This window comes from Juglans microcarpa x Juglans regia, chromosome 2S (assembly GCF_004785595.1).
Source record: "Juglans microcarpa x Juglans regia isolate MS1-56 chromosome 2S, Jm3101_v1.0, whole genome shotgun sequence".
Lineage (NCBI taxonomy): Eukaryota > Viridiplantae > Streptophyta > Magnoliopsida > Fagales > Juglandaceae > Juglans > Juglans microcarpa x Juglans regia.
In genome coordinates this window covers 5,092,003-5,107,528 of record NC_054597.1, presented here as the reverse complement: position 1 = coordinate 5,107,528, position 15,526 = coordinate 5,092,003, and the positions used below count along the sequence as shown (strand labels likewise).

Sequence of the window (15,526 nt, the reverse complement as noted above, 5' to 3'; positions counted from 1 at the left end):
CAATATTTACAAGAATTAACAAATGTTTCTAAGTAATGAATAATTGAATATGAAGGCATCCTTAGAGCCAATAACAGGATATATATATATATATATATATATATATATATATATATATATATGAAGACAAGAAGCTCTGAGCTGTGTTCCAACACTTATCCAACTTCAAAACCTCTCCATATATATTCTCTAGAAAAGAAAACACAAAACGAGATGTAGGCTGTTTTACTGTATATGTGTATATTAGAGTAATTTACTCTTTGTATCTGTCAAAATATTTTATAAAGCACTTCACTTTTTCAATGTCATCAGTGACTTGAGAAATTCCATGACCTGCATTTCCAGATAACACCATCGTCAAAAACCTTGAAAGCAACATGATCACAGGGACAAGCAAAGAGCCAGTTTCCCCAGATTTGACATTCTATACTAAAATATACCAAGGATAATCTTGTTCTTCATATATGATGGATGATATGATTTTCATGATAGCCATCCATGATCTCAAACAAGGTCTACAAAAGAATTACTTGAGATAAAGAAAAACTTGTACCTCCAATGGATCCCTCAGCGAGTAAGCTGCATTGCTTTCCTTGGGAGCAGAACCGACTAAAATCCCATAACCTCGATTGCCCTCTCTCAAAACCTTATACACGATCAATTCAATTTGATTGTTTAGATATTTAATTCATGAAGAGTATTAACTTCAATGTAAGTTATATATATTACCTTAAATGCGTCTTCATCTGTCCGGTCATCTCCAACATATATGGGGAGCACATCATCACAGTGACTCAACCCTGAAACAATTCTTTCCATGGTTTAAGTATATATGGTGGCTGGATGCAGGTAAAGGCTATATTAAAGGTCTGTAAACAATGGCATCCGAAGCAAAAAATAACTAACCCAGTGATTCCAGTAAAAACGTGACAGCTTTTCCCTTATCCCAATTGATCACCGGGCGAACCTCTAAAACCTAAAGATGAGATAAATTATATTAACTCAAACTAGAGGAATAAAATGAAAGTATTTATCAGGTCAGAGAATACCTTGCGACCATGAGTCAAACGCAGATGTGGGTAGTCTTTTAGAACATCATGGACACGTTGAGCTACTACAGTCCAACTCTGTATATAAAAATCCAGATCAAGTGCCAAAAACAAAAAAAGAGTGCATAAGTAGATCAAAAGAGACCTCCAACTTATATGCAAGTAACTGAGCGATAAAAAGGCATACCTTCTCATCTACATTACGGTAATGTACAGAGACACAGAACTTATTATTCTCAACTTTTGCTCCTACAATATCTTTGGTGCATTGAACAAGGGATCTAAAAACCTGCTCAGACATGAAAAAGTCAGAGTGGTATGATAGAGTGAAAGATTGGAACAACTTCTATGTTGTGTTATGTGCAGCAATTATGATGAATCGTACGGAAAAGAGAAAACAAGAAAAACACAGAATTTAACGTGGTTCGGCAGTGTGCCTACATCCACAAGAGCGGGAGCTGAATTTTCACTAAACTCGAATTAGGGTTACATTATATGTATTTATACTAAACCCTAGCCGTACAAGAGGTATTAGAAAATTCTAATAATACCTCTGTACCGTACCCTATTCGTTCCACTCTGCTCTGTTTGATGCACCACGCTCCCCTCACTCCGCTCCGCTTCACTCTCGGCATCAGCCTGCTTTCTCTATATACGTGTTTCTCTCAATATGAGCCACATACTATAACATTATACTTCCTAGCACTCAAGCAATTGAAGACAAGACAGTTACACACCTCATCAATCACAGGTAAAAATTCACCAGCAGGCTGGAACAAATTAACTTTCTTACCCTGTAATCAAAATCAGACATGTAATCAAAATCAGACAAAAGTTATTTAAATATATATATCTTGAAGAAAAAGCGAAGAGAGATGTCATATAAAGAAGTTTATTAGGCCAGTACCTGTTCATCCATCGATCTAATACAATCAGGCAGGTCATTAGATATGTGTTCTCTAACAGGACCCATGATATCCATCCCATGACTACCCGCATAATAGAGTTCTGTTAGCCTTACAAACTCATAAACCTGAATGAATAAGGGTGTGGGACGAGCAATTGTCAAAATCAATGACCACATTCATAACATTTGACATTCAAAAGTAAATAAACATTCTCTTGATCTTAGAATGTATTTAGGTGTTCTTTTTGTATACTTATTGTGTACACGGGCTATACCTATTTCATTCGTATCAATAAAATTACTCTTAATTATAAAAATAAATAAATAAACAGAAGAACATAACAAAATGATTATATGCATTATTAGATAATCCTAAACCCTAGCCGTACAAGAGGTATTATAAATAATACATTATATGCATCCGGCATAGTGAAATCCCATATTTTTTATAAATAAATTATCTAAAATACACGTGTAAATAACACAATACACTTGAAGTATTTGAAAACAATTATAAAATAATGAAAATAAAATAACAAATAAGAAAACAATAATAACAACAAAAAAAAGTGGGGTGAACTGAACTGTGGCTACCCAGTAGCCCAATTTTTATTAGTTTTTTTTTTTTTAACTTAAAAATTTTCAGCACTGACATCCTAAAAAATGTGGGGTGAAAATTGTTGGTTTGAAAAAATTAAATAAACTAAAATGAAAAGTGGTAGTTTAGGGGTGCAAAGTGAAATTTCCTCTAAGAAAAACTACTTAAAAAGAAGCCAACCCATCACCTTTTCACGGCTTCTTCCACTAATTATTGCTGTTGGGAAGTATTTTGCCACCTTTTTTACATTAGCACGCATCTGAAAAGGCTACAAAGTCAGAATGACAAAATGATGGAGGAGAAAGAAAGAAGAACATAACAAAAAAACTTTTCACATGTTTTTAATGAGAAGAAAAATATTACAGCATCAGACATGAATGCGCATTCAGGATTATCTACTATTGGTGAAAGTGTCCCATCATAATCCAGAAACAATGCTATTCTCTTTCCTTTTGCATGATTTGCTATTTGCTCAAATGACGCAATTGCTGATGGATACTTAGCCTGCAAAGGTAAAATAGAAACGTGCAAAGAACTGCGTAAACATCTCACCTACAAATTCCAGAAAGGAATAAAATAAAAGTGAAAAAAAAAGGAAGAAGAACATTAGCGAGAGGAATGCAAAATACCATCCAGGCGTTGTATGCAACATCAGCATCAGTTGATGAATACTCGTTGCTAACATCCTTGGTTATCTTCTTAGGAGGAGGAGATGAAGATTTCATGGCATCCAGCCAGATGCTAGATCGAAATTCATCAAGTATTCCAGCCTTCTTTCTAGGGATTGTCAAAAGAATGCCTGGAGGGAAAACTGCTAGTGGAGGTGAATAAGGCAACAGACTGGAATGCATGCCTAGTCTTGACTTGTTTATGGGAGCAGCAGGATCGGTAAGAACAGGAGTTGCATGATTTGACTTTAGGTCCATCAATCAAGATTTGTAGTACCACTTATATTGAAAAAACTATGTAAGAATGTAACAGCAGATTAAGCTACGGAGATGAAGAGCTACAGATTAATCTCAGATATCTGCTTCACCCAACCTTTGTGTCTTCTTGTCGCTACCACTCAGCAAGCAGTACATCAAATGCAGGGCACCTGAAAAAAGATTTTGATAAGTGAAAACTAATGACCATAAAAACATGTTAACTACAGAGCAGTTGGATATGCAACATCAGAAGGTTGTTCATATAGAACAAGAGTAGACTCCATACACATTATCATGCCCATAGCAATTGTATGGCTGAGGCAACAACTGCTATCTGGAGGGAGGGAGAGAGAGAGAGAGAGAGAGATGGACCAGCAAAAGGCAAGGATTCAATGATAACTGATGCTGCCAAATGCATGCTCATGTAACAAGGATCCCAGAAATAATTTGAATGAAACTACACAAATGAGAATGTCGAAAACATGGTCATATAAAATCTTTTGGAAAATAACTCTTAACATCTAAAACATAACTCTGTAAAAATTTGAAGCAATGAATTCCAAAAACAAAAGCCGAGAATATTTATGCTTACCCAGTGTGATATGCCTAAAAATGCTTGGTGGCATTTTTCTAAAGTGAAAAGAGGAAGAAAAGACTTGTGTTTCCCCTTTATGTGACCTCTCACTCTATTCTTACTTTTGCTGTTCAGTCTTGTTCCAGTTAAGTGAAGTTAATTCCACAGAAAATGGCTTTGATAAATTGAAAAATGTCAATATCATATTTCACAGCGAAGTAGTGGGCAACTTTTTTTCCGGTTTTTTATTTATTTATTTTTTTTATAATTAACAAGAAATTTTATTCAACAAATGTAATAGGTGAAGCCAATGTACACAAGAAGTATACAAAAAAAGACACCTAATTACATTCTAAGAAAGGAAAAAAGAATACAGAAAATCATGAACTGAAGCTCCATCAGGCCTTAAAGCAGAAAACCATTGCAATAAAGAAAATACAAAGAATTTTCATATTTCCTCCATAGTGCGCTCCTTTTTTTTCGGTTTTTTCTTGGAATTCCCCGTATTTAATACTATCCCAACCTCAACCTCCAATTCAAATATAGAAGTTATGTAAAGCTAAAAACTAGCAACTAGACCATTGCACAGAGTTGAAGACTGTGTGAATATGTGACAGCAAAAGTGTCGGTCAATGTATTGGAAACAGCTTCTATATTTGATCGCAATAGTTGAAGACTGTGAATATGTAACAGCAATAGTTGATCGCAAAGACAATAATGGTGGTTTAGATAACAATCCTTGTAGGAATCATGAATGCTACGATGTAAACCTTACTAAAACGATTGGTCGAACAATAAAAGCAGAGCAACCTTAACCGCAGAATACATATAGGTTTTCAAGTACTAATTCAATTATCACAATAACATTTTCTTTCAAACTGAAGGTTGATGGCCCACGTTGTTGATAACATCGTAAAGAATCCAAAGCGCTAAAATGAAAAGCTAATGTGAGAATTATAGAGGCAGTAACCAAAGATGATGACGAGAACATGGCTGCCTGCCTCTCGCTATGGAGAAAAGATTGTGTTGAGCAGAAAAATCCATGAATAACCTATGCAATAAAAGAAAAAGAAAGGGCACTAAAATCTATTTTGGATACTACAAATTATTGATCGTATGGTGCAAAGGAAAATCCAAACATTATTCATTGAGAGAAATTATTTCACCAAACAGATACTTGAAAGAAGATAAATATTTTAGCTATAAAGAAATTATACAAGTAAACTCACGGAGTGACGTTGTTTGATGTGGTACGTCAGATTATTTATTGTATAATAAATTTAATAAATCACGTACGTCAATTTATGAGTTTATTTTTTATTAAAAAAAGTGTGGGCAACAGGTGGTTACTATAGAACATGACTTTTTCCAAATCGACATAGTTGAGAGGAAACAAAGCATGTGGGAATCATCAAACGCATGGACCATCAGAAAAAGATTCTTCAATAACACAAAGTTACAAACCACCGTGGATGCCAAATGAAAAGTTTTTAAAAATTCAGACATATTTTCTTGCTATCCCCACATCCACAGTGACCACCAAAAAAAGGACACAAATTTTCAAATAATTTAATCGATATTACTTTTCCAAGTTCCAACCTTACATTATGATCAACTTTTATTGTCAATTTCTTGGAAAAGTACTACGTCAAAGACATGACTTGAATACACGTGATAAGAGCATTATCACCGAACAGCGGTTGCCAAAAGGCAGACTGGAAACCAAAAGAAGAAAACAAAGAGGGAGACTATTTAGAATCGATGTCGACAATTTCGGAGCCGCGGTAGGGAAAAACTGGGAAAAAAAATTTGACAAGTCGACCAAAGAGAATCAAACCCAAAATGCAATGAAAACCAGAGAAAAAAACTGACACATACTTAGCTATCGCGCATAAGTTGATTCAGAGAGAAAATAAAAAAAAGGAAAACAAAATAGAAGCACCCAGATCAAAAGCTTTAAAAGTCTAAAATGGAGTTGGTCGAAAGTACAAGCCATTGACCATACAAGAAATCCAAACATTTCAAAGTATAAGGAACCCATAATGGAACTGCAACGAGCAGACATGCATTCGGTTCAAGAACCAGCTTTTCCGAACCCAATCCAAACAGCAATTCGTGCAAAACTGATTATGACCATTTAGAAATACAAAAAGAAAAGGAAGAACACGAACCACAAACTTACTGAGGAATGCAGTGGCTTCAAGAACCCAACTGCGTGAACCCGATATTGAGGAATGCAGTTGTCTAATCCAAAAACCTTCAGAAATTGCCACCAAAATGAATAACAAAACCAGTATTGACCAAGAAACGAAACGCTCTGTCTGAACTTATGCTTTCTCGCTGGAAGATTTTCTTGGGAGCCAAACAGGCAGGTAATAATAGACTGAGCAGCAGAAAATGAATGAGAATCACCAGCTGAAGATGGAAGGAGCGGGCATGAAACTCCAGGATTCGCAGAGAACGAGAGACGAGCTAAAAAATGGACGCCAAAAACCAATGAGAAGAGAGGGTAAAATGACAACTAAACAGAACTGTGGTTCTGTCTTTGACGATACGTGCTTTCGCGGTTGGTTCGACTGGGGAAGCAGGTGCAGCCCCCCACGCTTTACCAGGCGATTGTTGACTAAACGCGCGTGGAATAGTAATTCCCTATGCATTATTATTAATTGTTAATAAAAAAATAATAAATAAATAAGGCAAGACTTTAGCTTTTGTGGGTCCCACCACGGAGGAGAATCTCAGATTGCGGACTAGGAGAAGACGTGGCGGTTGGAATCTAGCGGCCAAAGCAGTTAAGGGCACTTGTGTTATTGTCTGTTATGACGTGGCCACGTTTTGGGAACGGGCCCGCCAGGTAAGCTCTGGACCTGTCAGACTGTGTTGTCGTTTTCAATCGCTAGCGGTCGTTGACGAGGTCTAATTTTTTAAGTCTTTTTTTTCATTCTCAAATCTATTTTTGTAAAGAAATATATAAATTATGATATTTAATGGTGATTAGTGGGGTAAACTATAGAAAGAGCACTTCCAAACAGTTTTGTAAAATTCATTTTTATGTAAAATTTGAAGAAAAGGACTTCAAAACTGCCTCCAGGAATCATATATTTTCAAATCTATTTTCTATTTTGTTACAGTATTTAGCTGCATGTAGCGAACTGTATACAAATATAAAAACATTTTATTTATTTATTCTTTTTTTATGTACTTTTATCTCTCACAATAGCTTCTCTTTTCTTATACTTTTTTTTCTATAAACTATTAAATAATATAATATAAAAAAAATAAATAAATTGATATATGATATATTATAAAAATAAGTATGTGAAATAGAAAAATGAAGTTTTGATGATGTATTTTAAAGGATAAGATACATAAACCATTAGAAGTGCTCTAAATCAATTTTCTGATTGTAGGACCATTCCTTTTTTTAAATATTCAAGAATGATATTATTTAGGTATTTTATATAATATATATATATATATATATTTAGAAGTTTTGTATGTCAATATACCACTAATTAAAAAACTCTATATAATGATAAAAAAAAATATAAATATAAATATTTTAATCATTATTAAAACCACTTCAATAACATGATGGGTGTGTCAAAAAATAAACTTATAAATAATATCTTTTAAAAACAAAATCACGTGATGATATTTATCATAAAGTTTCATTAAAAAAAACAAATAAAATTGACAGAGTTATTACTTATATACAGTTTTTAGCTGTCTAAAATTTAATTTTTTTTTGTTATTTAAGTTGATGAATGTGAGATCGTGCTTCGATGAAAGTTTAAAAAATTAACATTTTAATACTAATTGTATTAAAGTTGTGTACAAGTTTTAACTATATAATTCGACAAAGAAAAATGCCGCGTAAGAACTTGTTTAAATATTAAAAATATTTGTGAATAAAAATAAAATAATTTATAAATAATAGTAAAATAATTTTCGGAGACAAACACCCCTCCTCCTGCCTATGCGGGGCTGGGGTGTAGAAGGGGGCAACCCCACCATAGCTGTGCCGCTAGCACCCCTAATGATAATGATGATGGTGATTAAGATAATAATATATAATATTTTTATATGAATATTAGATAGGAATATGATTATAGAGTAGGTAAGTCACGTACTAAAACTAAAATTTGCACACCAAAATGATTAGGGAATAAGATGAGACGAAAATTTTATGAATATTAATAAAATATTTATAAATAATAGTGAGGTTGTTTGAGTTCAATATTTTTTAGGTTTCAAGAAAGAAGAAAGAAAATTGAATAAATAATATAATAAAATTAAAATATTGTTAGAATATAATTTTTTAATACTATTTTTGTTTTGAGAATGAAAAAAATTAAATTATTTTTTATTTAAAAATTTAAAAAAATTATAATAATTAGTTTGAACGATGTATGAAAAAAAAGATAATATTAAATTAAATAAAAATTATTTCCAAACATTCCTTTGTTAAATTAGAATTAGAATTAGTGGAAGAAGTGCCGTTTTCATTTTGCGCGCGTGGGTATAGTTTAGTTGAAGACAGAGGTGAGTTGGAATTTGGAAAAGTTCTAACTAGCTGGCTGGCTTTAGATACTTTTTTGTCAAAAAAAGACATCGCCAATTTAATTTATTTTAGGTAATGTTTGGAACCCCCAACCGAAGAATCTTCCGTTTTTTCAACGCTGTTACTTGTGGTCAAAGTCAGACACTGCTGCCCCTTTTACAGGGCAGTTTTTTTCCCCCCAAGGGTTTTAATCTCGAATAATGGTAAGGTTATTAACTTATTATTATCTATCTATTATTTAATTTTTATTTTATTTAATAATTAAGAAAGTAAATATTAATAAAATTATATATTTTTAATTTTTTCTTAATAATTAAAAATGTTAAAAAAATACTTAAAAGAAATAATAAAAAACTAAAAAAACTTGAAATGTACTAGAGTAATAGATGAATAATAATAAAATAGTAACCCTATCAGTATCATTTAATCTCACTTTTGTTTTAACAATTTATCTCATTCAATTATTATAATTTTTGTAAATTTTCACATAAAATAAAATAAATAATTTAATTTTTTTTAAATATCAAAATAAAAATTATATTCAAAAATTATATTTTAATAATATTTTATTTAATTTTTAACTTTAATTGCATCTGTAAAAACAAACAATCCTAACTCTTGTGCAGTTGAATTTGGCGTTTGGCAAATAATATTTCCTCCGCTTTTAATTTGGTTTTGAGCTTTTTTTTTCTTTGAAGGTATTTTAATTTTTCATCTTATATCTTATTATTCTCAATTATATATATATATATATATATATTAATATGATATATTTAAGTCATAATTACTATAATCACTTAAAAGCAATCACTTAAAATATGTCACATTTTAGATATGATTAAGAGTGACATCATCTGCATGAATGAGAATATTACTCTTTTATTTTTGTTCAAATTGCACTAAGTTCATTAGTGTCAATTTTTACTCTTATCATAACTCTACATTCCACGCCGCATGTCACATATAAAATCTTTATTTGTACAAAAAAAAATTATCCAATAAAAAAATAGAGGATAAATAGTATTATTGTTTATTTTGTCAAATTACCATATCAACCATGTTTGGCACACATGAGCATATTAATGTTTATGCTTTTATTTCTTTTATCCCTTGTAAAACCCATGTGTGCCAAGCATTGTAATGTTTACTGATCTCGTGGTTGGCATGCTATATAATTATGCAGATCAAATTAAAAAACGCATGATCATATCTCACGAGCATGATTTTTTTAAACAAAAAAGCCATTGATTTTGTGTTTTTTTTTTTTAATATACTATATAACTATATAATAACAAAGCTTAACACGAACCGATGAGATTACGAGTCATGTGACTGTATCTCGCCAAGATCTTTCATCAAAATTATATTGGAAAACATGTCCGTTTAGCAACACAATATATATCTCAAATATTTTCAAAAATTCTTAAATATTTTATTTTCAAACATCACACATATTAAAACATTTTCAATTTCAAATCTTAACTTTTTCATCTAATCATTACAACTTTTCCAACCAAAAAACAATAATATTTTTTCAAATTTTAAAATAAAAAATAATTTTAAAAAACACAGTCAAACAATTTTGTAACTTTATTATATTTTGATTTCTTATTTTTCAAAATCTAATAAAACATCTTCACTCAAATCATTTCGTTACTATTCACAAATATATTGATATTATAAGACTCCGTTTAGATAATGAAATAGATGAGATGGTTTTAAATTAAAGTTGAAAGTTGAAAGAAATATTATTATTATTTTGAGATTTGAAAAAATTAAATTATTTATTATATTTTGTGTAAAAATTTAAAAAATTTATAATAATAAAATGAAACTATATCCAAACGAAATCTAAAATGTCCAAACCGACCGTATCATATTTGGCTGGCTTGCGAAGTTTTTTCAGTAAATTTTGGATAACCCCAGAGTGTTTAAGAGCGTGCCTCTTTAGTTATAGTAGCACATAAAGTTATGTTTTCCCACGTTAAGATAGAAGCACTTCCTTGCAAATTAAACATGAAAAATCTTTACGATGAAAGCAATGGAGAAGTGCTACAAATTAACGTAACTTGATGTAATCCGCTAAATCTGCTTCACAATAAAAATAAATTTGACAAATTACATCAAGACACATAAATTTATAAGATTACTTTAATTTAATCGTTTTGTGTTAGAATATTTTTCTAAGCGATAATGCAGCCAGGTTCTGTTGCTACAAACATGTTTTGTATTTAAACTACATCTATGTTTTTATATTATTCAATTGAAAAGTAGCCCAATTTACAACATGTGATGAAAACAGTTGAAAAAAATGTACTTTGAACAGATTTTCTTCGTTTTGGAGAAGTTCTAGTACAGAGACTGCTAATGAGCCATTTAGATTGGCCCTATTTAGTGTTTGTTCTTAAGTTGTTGTTTTTCCGCATTCTTTGGTGCTACCCAAAGAAACTAATCAACGAAACCAGAGAAAACCTCTCCACCATGTCATCTGCCTCAATCGTCCCTGTTAACCATGGAACTGCATTATCTGCCATGAGTAGATTTTGACATTTTTTTTTCCTGGATATGCCATGAGTATAATACAATCAATTCTGCACGATTTAAAGAAAATAACGTTCCCCTAAACGACAAAAATATAGTAACGACTGTTAACTTTTAACAAATTGAAGGATGTGAGAAATGTGATAGAGAAGATAGCCTAAAACCAATTTAGCAGAGAACATGGCCGGCCCTCAGAGAGCTAGATGGTGAAAATAGATCAATGCAAAGTGGTTGGGATGAAGGCTTTCCTGGGTCGAGAACATTAATAATTATCACTACCGGCCAGTTCCACACATTACACACACAAATCGGAGTGCCATGATCAGCCATCTTAAAGTCTTCTAAATCTGGTAAAACTCTTGGAAGCAGTGGGAGAAGTCCAAGCAGTACACAACTCAATACAAGAGATAGGGCCATTTAAAAAGTCTTCTCCATCTTCTCAAATGGGTCAAAACCTCCTAGCCGGTAACACTTTATAACACCAGAAGGAAACTAAAACAGTGGTGAGTTGTCGCATTACCATTCCCTCAGAGGGATGCTTCGATGGCATTGGCACTCTCCTCTTCCCGATTAAGCATTTGGACAACCCGTGCCACACCTGCAGCAATTTCCTTCTGAATGACACCATCAGGCATATCAAAAGTCCTCCTCCTCATGGACGGTGATTTACCAGGAGGCTGCGGGTCCACTACATCGAGCATTGCTTCTAACTCATCCACCATTGACCTCTTTGCAGCACGCACCATGAGGTCAGCTCCCTGTTGAAATGCAGCATTGAATCCCCATAAAGGGAACCAATAATCACTATTGTCTTGTTTTAACTGTAAACTTTCAACTTTTCATTACTAAAAACTAATTGGGTTTAAAAAATTATCAGCCATCTCCAGGTGTAACAGAGTAGATCAGGGGATAATTGAGGACACAGTTCTCACATTTGAACCGAAACAAGGTTCACTATCTTTCTGAGAACAGATTCAAATAATCAAAACGAAGGCCAATATACTTGCACAATGAGCATCCTTAAAAGGTTCTAACACATTCACAAAGTGAAAGTAGAAGCGAATAAGATGGGAGTTACCTCAATGGCATCAACTGTAAGGAGAAGGACAATAATTCTTTCTGAGAACCTCTGACGCTCTTCTGCATCTTGAGCTACACGACGACGGTAGGAGAAATTATTGAATAATGCTCTGATCTCCTTCAACTTGGTCTTGGCAACTGCTAAATCTCTAAGGGCACGAAGCACCTGTGATCTACGGATCAGATAAGCTCTAAAGCTCATCTGAATCATCAATGCAGCATCGTGAGGAGATAGTTCCTTCTTCTTACCTTTGCTCCTTTCAATAGCTCCAACTCTCTTAGCAAATGCCTTCAAGATATGGCAGAATGCAAAAGGTCTCAGTATTAAATGATCGATCGCATAAAACAATATCGAACTATTTGGGATCCATCAATAAACCAAAAATGTATTTCGGTGAAAAGATAATCGGCATACTAAATTCACATAACCCTACAAGTGACAACTCAAGCTTGAACTAAAGAAAGGTGGGAAAAAAAAAGAGCAAACTTTACCACTTGGGAAGCAAAAAGAAATAAAAATCAAGTCACTAAATTATTAAGGTTTAAGTGCATTCTCCTTGTCCACAGTACGCCGTACTAGGACAAACATCTTCAGTCCAGATAACCACAACCACAGAGGATTATTCAAATGAAATGGAGCATAAATAGAGGTTTAAATTTAATTTAAGTAAAACCTGTCTCAAAACCACAGCCCCATGATCTACTGGCTCTTCGATCTCCACTAAACGCGTGTCACTCTCTCCCTTCGTCTTCTTTTTCTTCTTCTCCACCTCCTTCCTCTTTGATCCACCATGATCATCTGCGTCGCCACTTGATGCTTTGAACGTGTACGTCCGCTCGATCGGACGGCCCCTTCTCCCCTCCCGTTAATCTCAGCGGACCACTTATAGTTCTTCTCAATACCTCCCTTCTCCTTCCTCCCTTCTTTGATCTCCGTCGTCCATTTGTACTTCCGATCCACTCCATCGTTCTCCGGGCTCTTGATCTCCGCCGTCCAAGTGTACTTCCGGTCGCCGCCCTTGGACCTCGAGCTGAGTAGCCGGTCGAAACGCGACTCCAGCAGGCTCACTCGGTCGGACAGGCTCTGCAAGTAAAAAGACTGGGCTCCGAGACTGTCGAATCGCTGAAGTCGTCTATAAGAAGAAAACGACGGCGTTTCATTGAAGCAGACAAGATCGGTGACCGTTTCGAAGAAATCTATGGGGCCATGGCCAGGGTAAATGTTTGGGAGATCGAGATCGAGATCATCCTCTTTTACAAAAAAAGGGAAAGGTAGGGTTTTGGGGGCAAAAATGGAGGTATCTCGGAGGAAGAGGGGAGGGTAGTAGGAGGGCTCGATGAGCTCGAATCGCCTGCTCATTGTTTGCTGAGTTAAAAGGTTGAATCTCGGTCGATGAGAGTGAACTAAAGAGAAATTAACTGAGTTAGGGTTTAAATAGTGAGCTTGATTTTGCTTGAGTAGTTGCGATGACGATGATGATTCATTTTATCTATCTATAAAGACGGGGAAAGGTTAAAGATGTAGAAGAAGACGACGAAATTGTGAAAGGAACGAGGAAATGTGAAAACGTTGGGCAGTGGCGGTTAAACTGGAATTTCATAAATAAAATAAAATAAAATAAAATAAAGGGCAGCGATTTGGAGGGTGGAGTTGTGGATGAGGTCCGCCGCATATTTTGAGATGTGGATGGACGAGAATAACCATGTGTCACAGCGAATCTGTTTGTGGTTTGCACTCGGCTAGATATTCATATGGATGTGGACATGGATGCAAAGTTCCACGTGAGTTTTCTTTTCTTTTTCTGTGACCCCACGTGCTGCTGCATAATTGGATGGATAGCTTTACTTGTAGCCATTTAATAGTAAGACAAATAATTATATAATTTCAGATCTAAACTCTTTAAAAAAACAGTTAAAATAGTCCATGACGAAAGAGAATCCCAATAGGAAATAAATCACAAGGGTAGATAAGATAGATGATATTTCTCAAAAAATAAAAATAAAAAAGGATAGATGTTAGATTGGGAGTTTAATTTTCATAAGAGATTAATGATATTTATAATTTTAAAATATGTAAATTTCTCGCACTCTCATTTAAAAAAATTTAATAATATATATATATTTTTTTCAAAGAGAATGTACATCACGTGTACATTCTAATACTTTATCTAATATTACTATTCTCCAAATATACACGTAATTTCAAAGCAACACTAACTTATTTTTCAACGAATTGGAATCCTGAAATAATATTTTTTGAGGGGGACAGACAAAAGTAGTCATGTTTTTTTATCTTTGTCCTTCTTGCTAATATATACGTCGAGATATAGGATTAGCCATTATTTTATGCGTGATTGAAGCGAAGCTCCTTTAATTTTTTTTGGCACTTGATACAAAAATTTAACCCATATATAATTGTGGTAAATTATGGGGTAAATTTACCACAATTATTTTACATAGATCAAAATATTTATATGTAAAGTAGAGCAATATATAACATGACGAAAAAAATATAAAATGAGCAAAATTGGTTTGTTGACACACTTAAAAAATATGTAAGGATTCTCACTTCAAATTCCCCAAATAAGTTTTAGAGATAGTGACGAATTCATGTGTAGATTCTACAATAAACTATAATCAAATAGCGTCCCTGGCAAGCTGCTTAATTTTATCAGATTGTAATTCTTTGAGAGAAATGATATTTATAGTCATGGAATGCATAAGTGTCCGCCTACTCATTTTTTAAAAAATGAATAAATATGGAACCTATATTAAAAATTTAATTTTTTAATAGTGAACTCTAATTTTTTTTTAAAATGAGTGCGTTTACATAATTCGTGACTGTATTTAGCATTTTAGTGAAAGTGACTTCCGAAAACGACCCTATTTTGCAATGCCAGATCATGTGAAATCGAAAATCTTTGCATGCAAGTTTTCATGTTTTCTCAACAATTGCTACATCGTCTCTATGCCAATTGCATCAATAATCATAAGGACCCTAATTATATATATACAAATAAAAAATTAAAAAAACCACCTGTTTTGGTAAGTAAATGAAAAAACCACCTTTAAGAATGATGACAAACAAAGAAATATATGATTTCTAAGTGGGTATCAGAAAGGTTCCCGGTTCCACAGAATGAAAGCAACCTGAAAACTTCCCCATCACATAACCCATGATCAAAGTCATACCAAGCACCACCCCAGTAGCCATGGCCCCAAATACACTCCCGATCCCAACTCTCCCTTCTTCTCCCTTCATCTCCTTCTCTGACTCCATCTCAACC

General features: G+C 33.5%; 2 protein-coding genes across 6 annotated transcripts; both read right to left on the bottom strand.

The window, feature by feature from the left end:
* Positions 1-107: 107 nt before the first annotated feature.
* Positions 108-6,567, bottom strand: LOC121252248 (trehalose-phosphate phosphatase A-like). Of its 5 annotated transcripts, none has more exons than XM_041151800.1 (13): positions 6,226-6,567; positions 3,596-3,650; positions 3,184-3,516; positions 2,918-3,058; positions 2,742-2,813; positions 1,957-2,082; positions 1,787-1,843; positions 1,237-1,338; positions 1,050-1,127; positions 907-976; positions 730-800; positions 554-646; positions 108-333 (listed from the first exon to the last, which is right to left on the bottom strand). In XM_041151800.1, the coding sequence occupies exons 3-13, from the start codon at positions 3,478-3,480 to the stop codon at positions 292-294; spliced, it is 1,149 nt and encodes a 382-aa protein (XP_041007734.1). In that variant the 5' UTR covers positions 3,481-3,516; positions 3,596-3,650; positions 6,226-6,567; the 3' UTR covers positions 108-291. The 5 variants fall into 5 exon arrangements, with proteins under 5 accessions (XP_041007734.1, XP_041007730.1, XP_041007731.1 ...); XM_041151796.1 differs by adding an exon at positions 5,025-5,105 and having other exon boundaries at positions 3,184-3,650; positions 6,237-6,567; XM_041151797.1 differs by having other exon boundaries at positions 6,237-6,567.
* Positions 6,568-11,252: 4,685 nt separating this feature from the next.
* On the bottom strand, positions 11,253-13,874 carry LOC121252242 (BAG family molecular chaperone regulator 7-like). The gene is given in 4 exon segments (XM_041151787.1): positions 11,253-11,917; positions 12,238-12,528; positions 12,914-13,090; positions 13,093-13,874. Coding segments are annotated over 4 exon segments (1,206 nt in total). The 5' UTR covers positions 13,600-13,874; the 3' UTR covers positions 11,253-11,686.
* Positions 13,875-15,526: the final 1,652 nt, after the last annotated feature.

Bases quoted from the DNA above. Each gene is read 5' to 3' on its own strand.
- LOC121252248 (XM_041151800.1), bottom strand. From the start codon at position 3,480: ATGGACCTAAAGTCAAATCATGCAACTCCTGTTCTTACCGATCCTGCT. The intron at 1,844-1,956 runs GTACTGGCCTAA...TTTTGATTACAG, and splicing joins TTAGATCGATGGATGAACAG to GGTAAGAAAGTTAATTTGTT. The intron at 647-729 runs GTAATATATATA...ATCGTGTATAAG, and splicing joins CAGATGAAGACGCATTTAAG to GTTTTGAGAGAGGGCAATCG.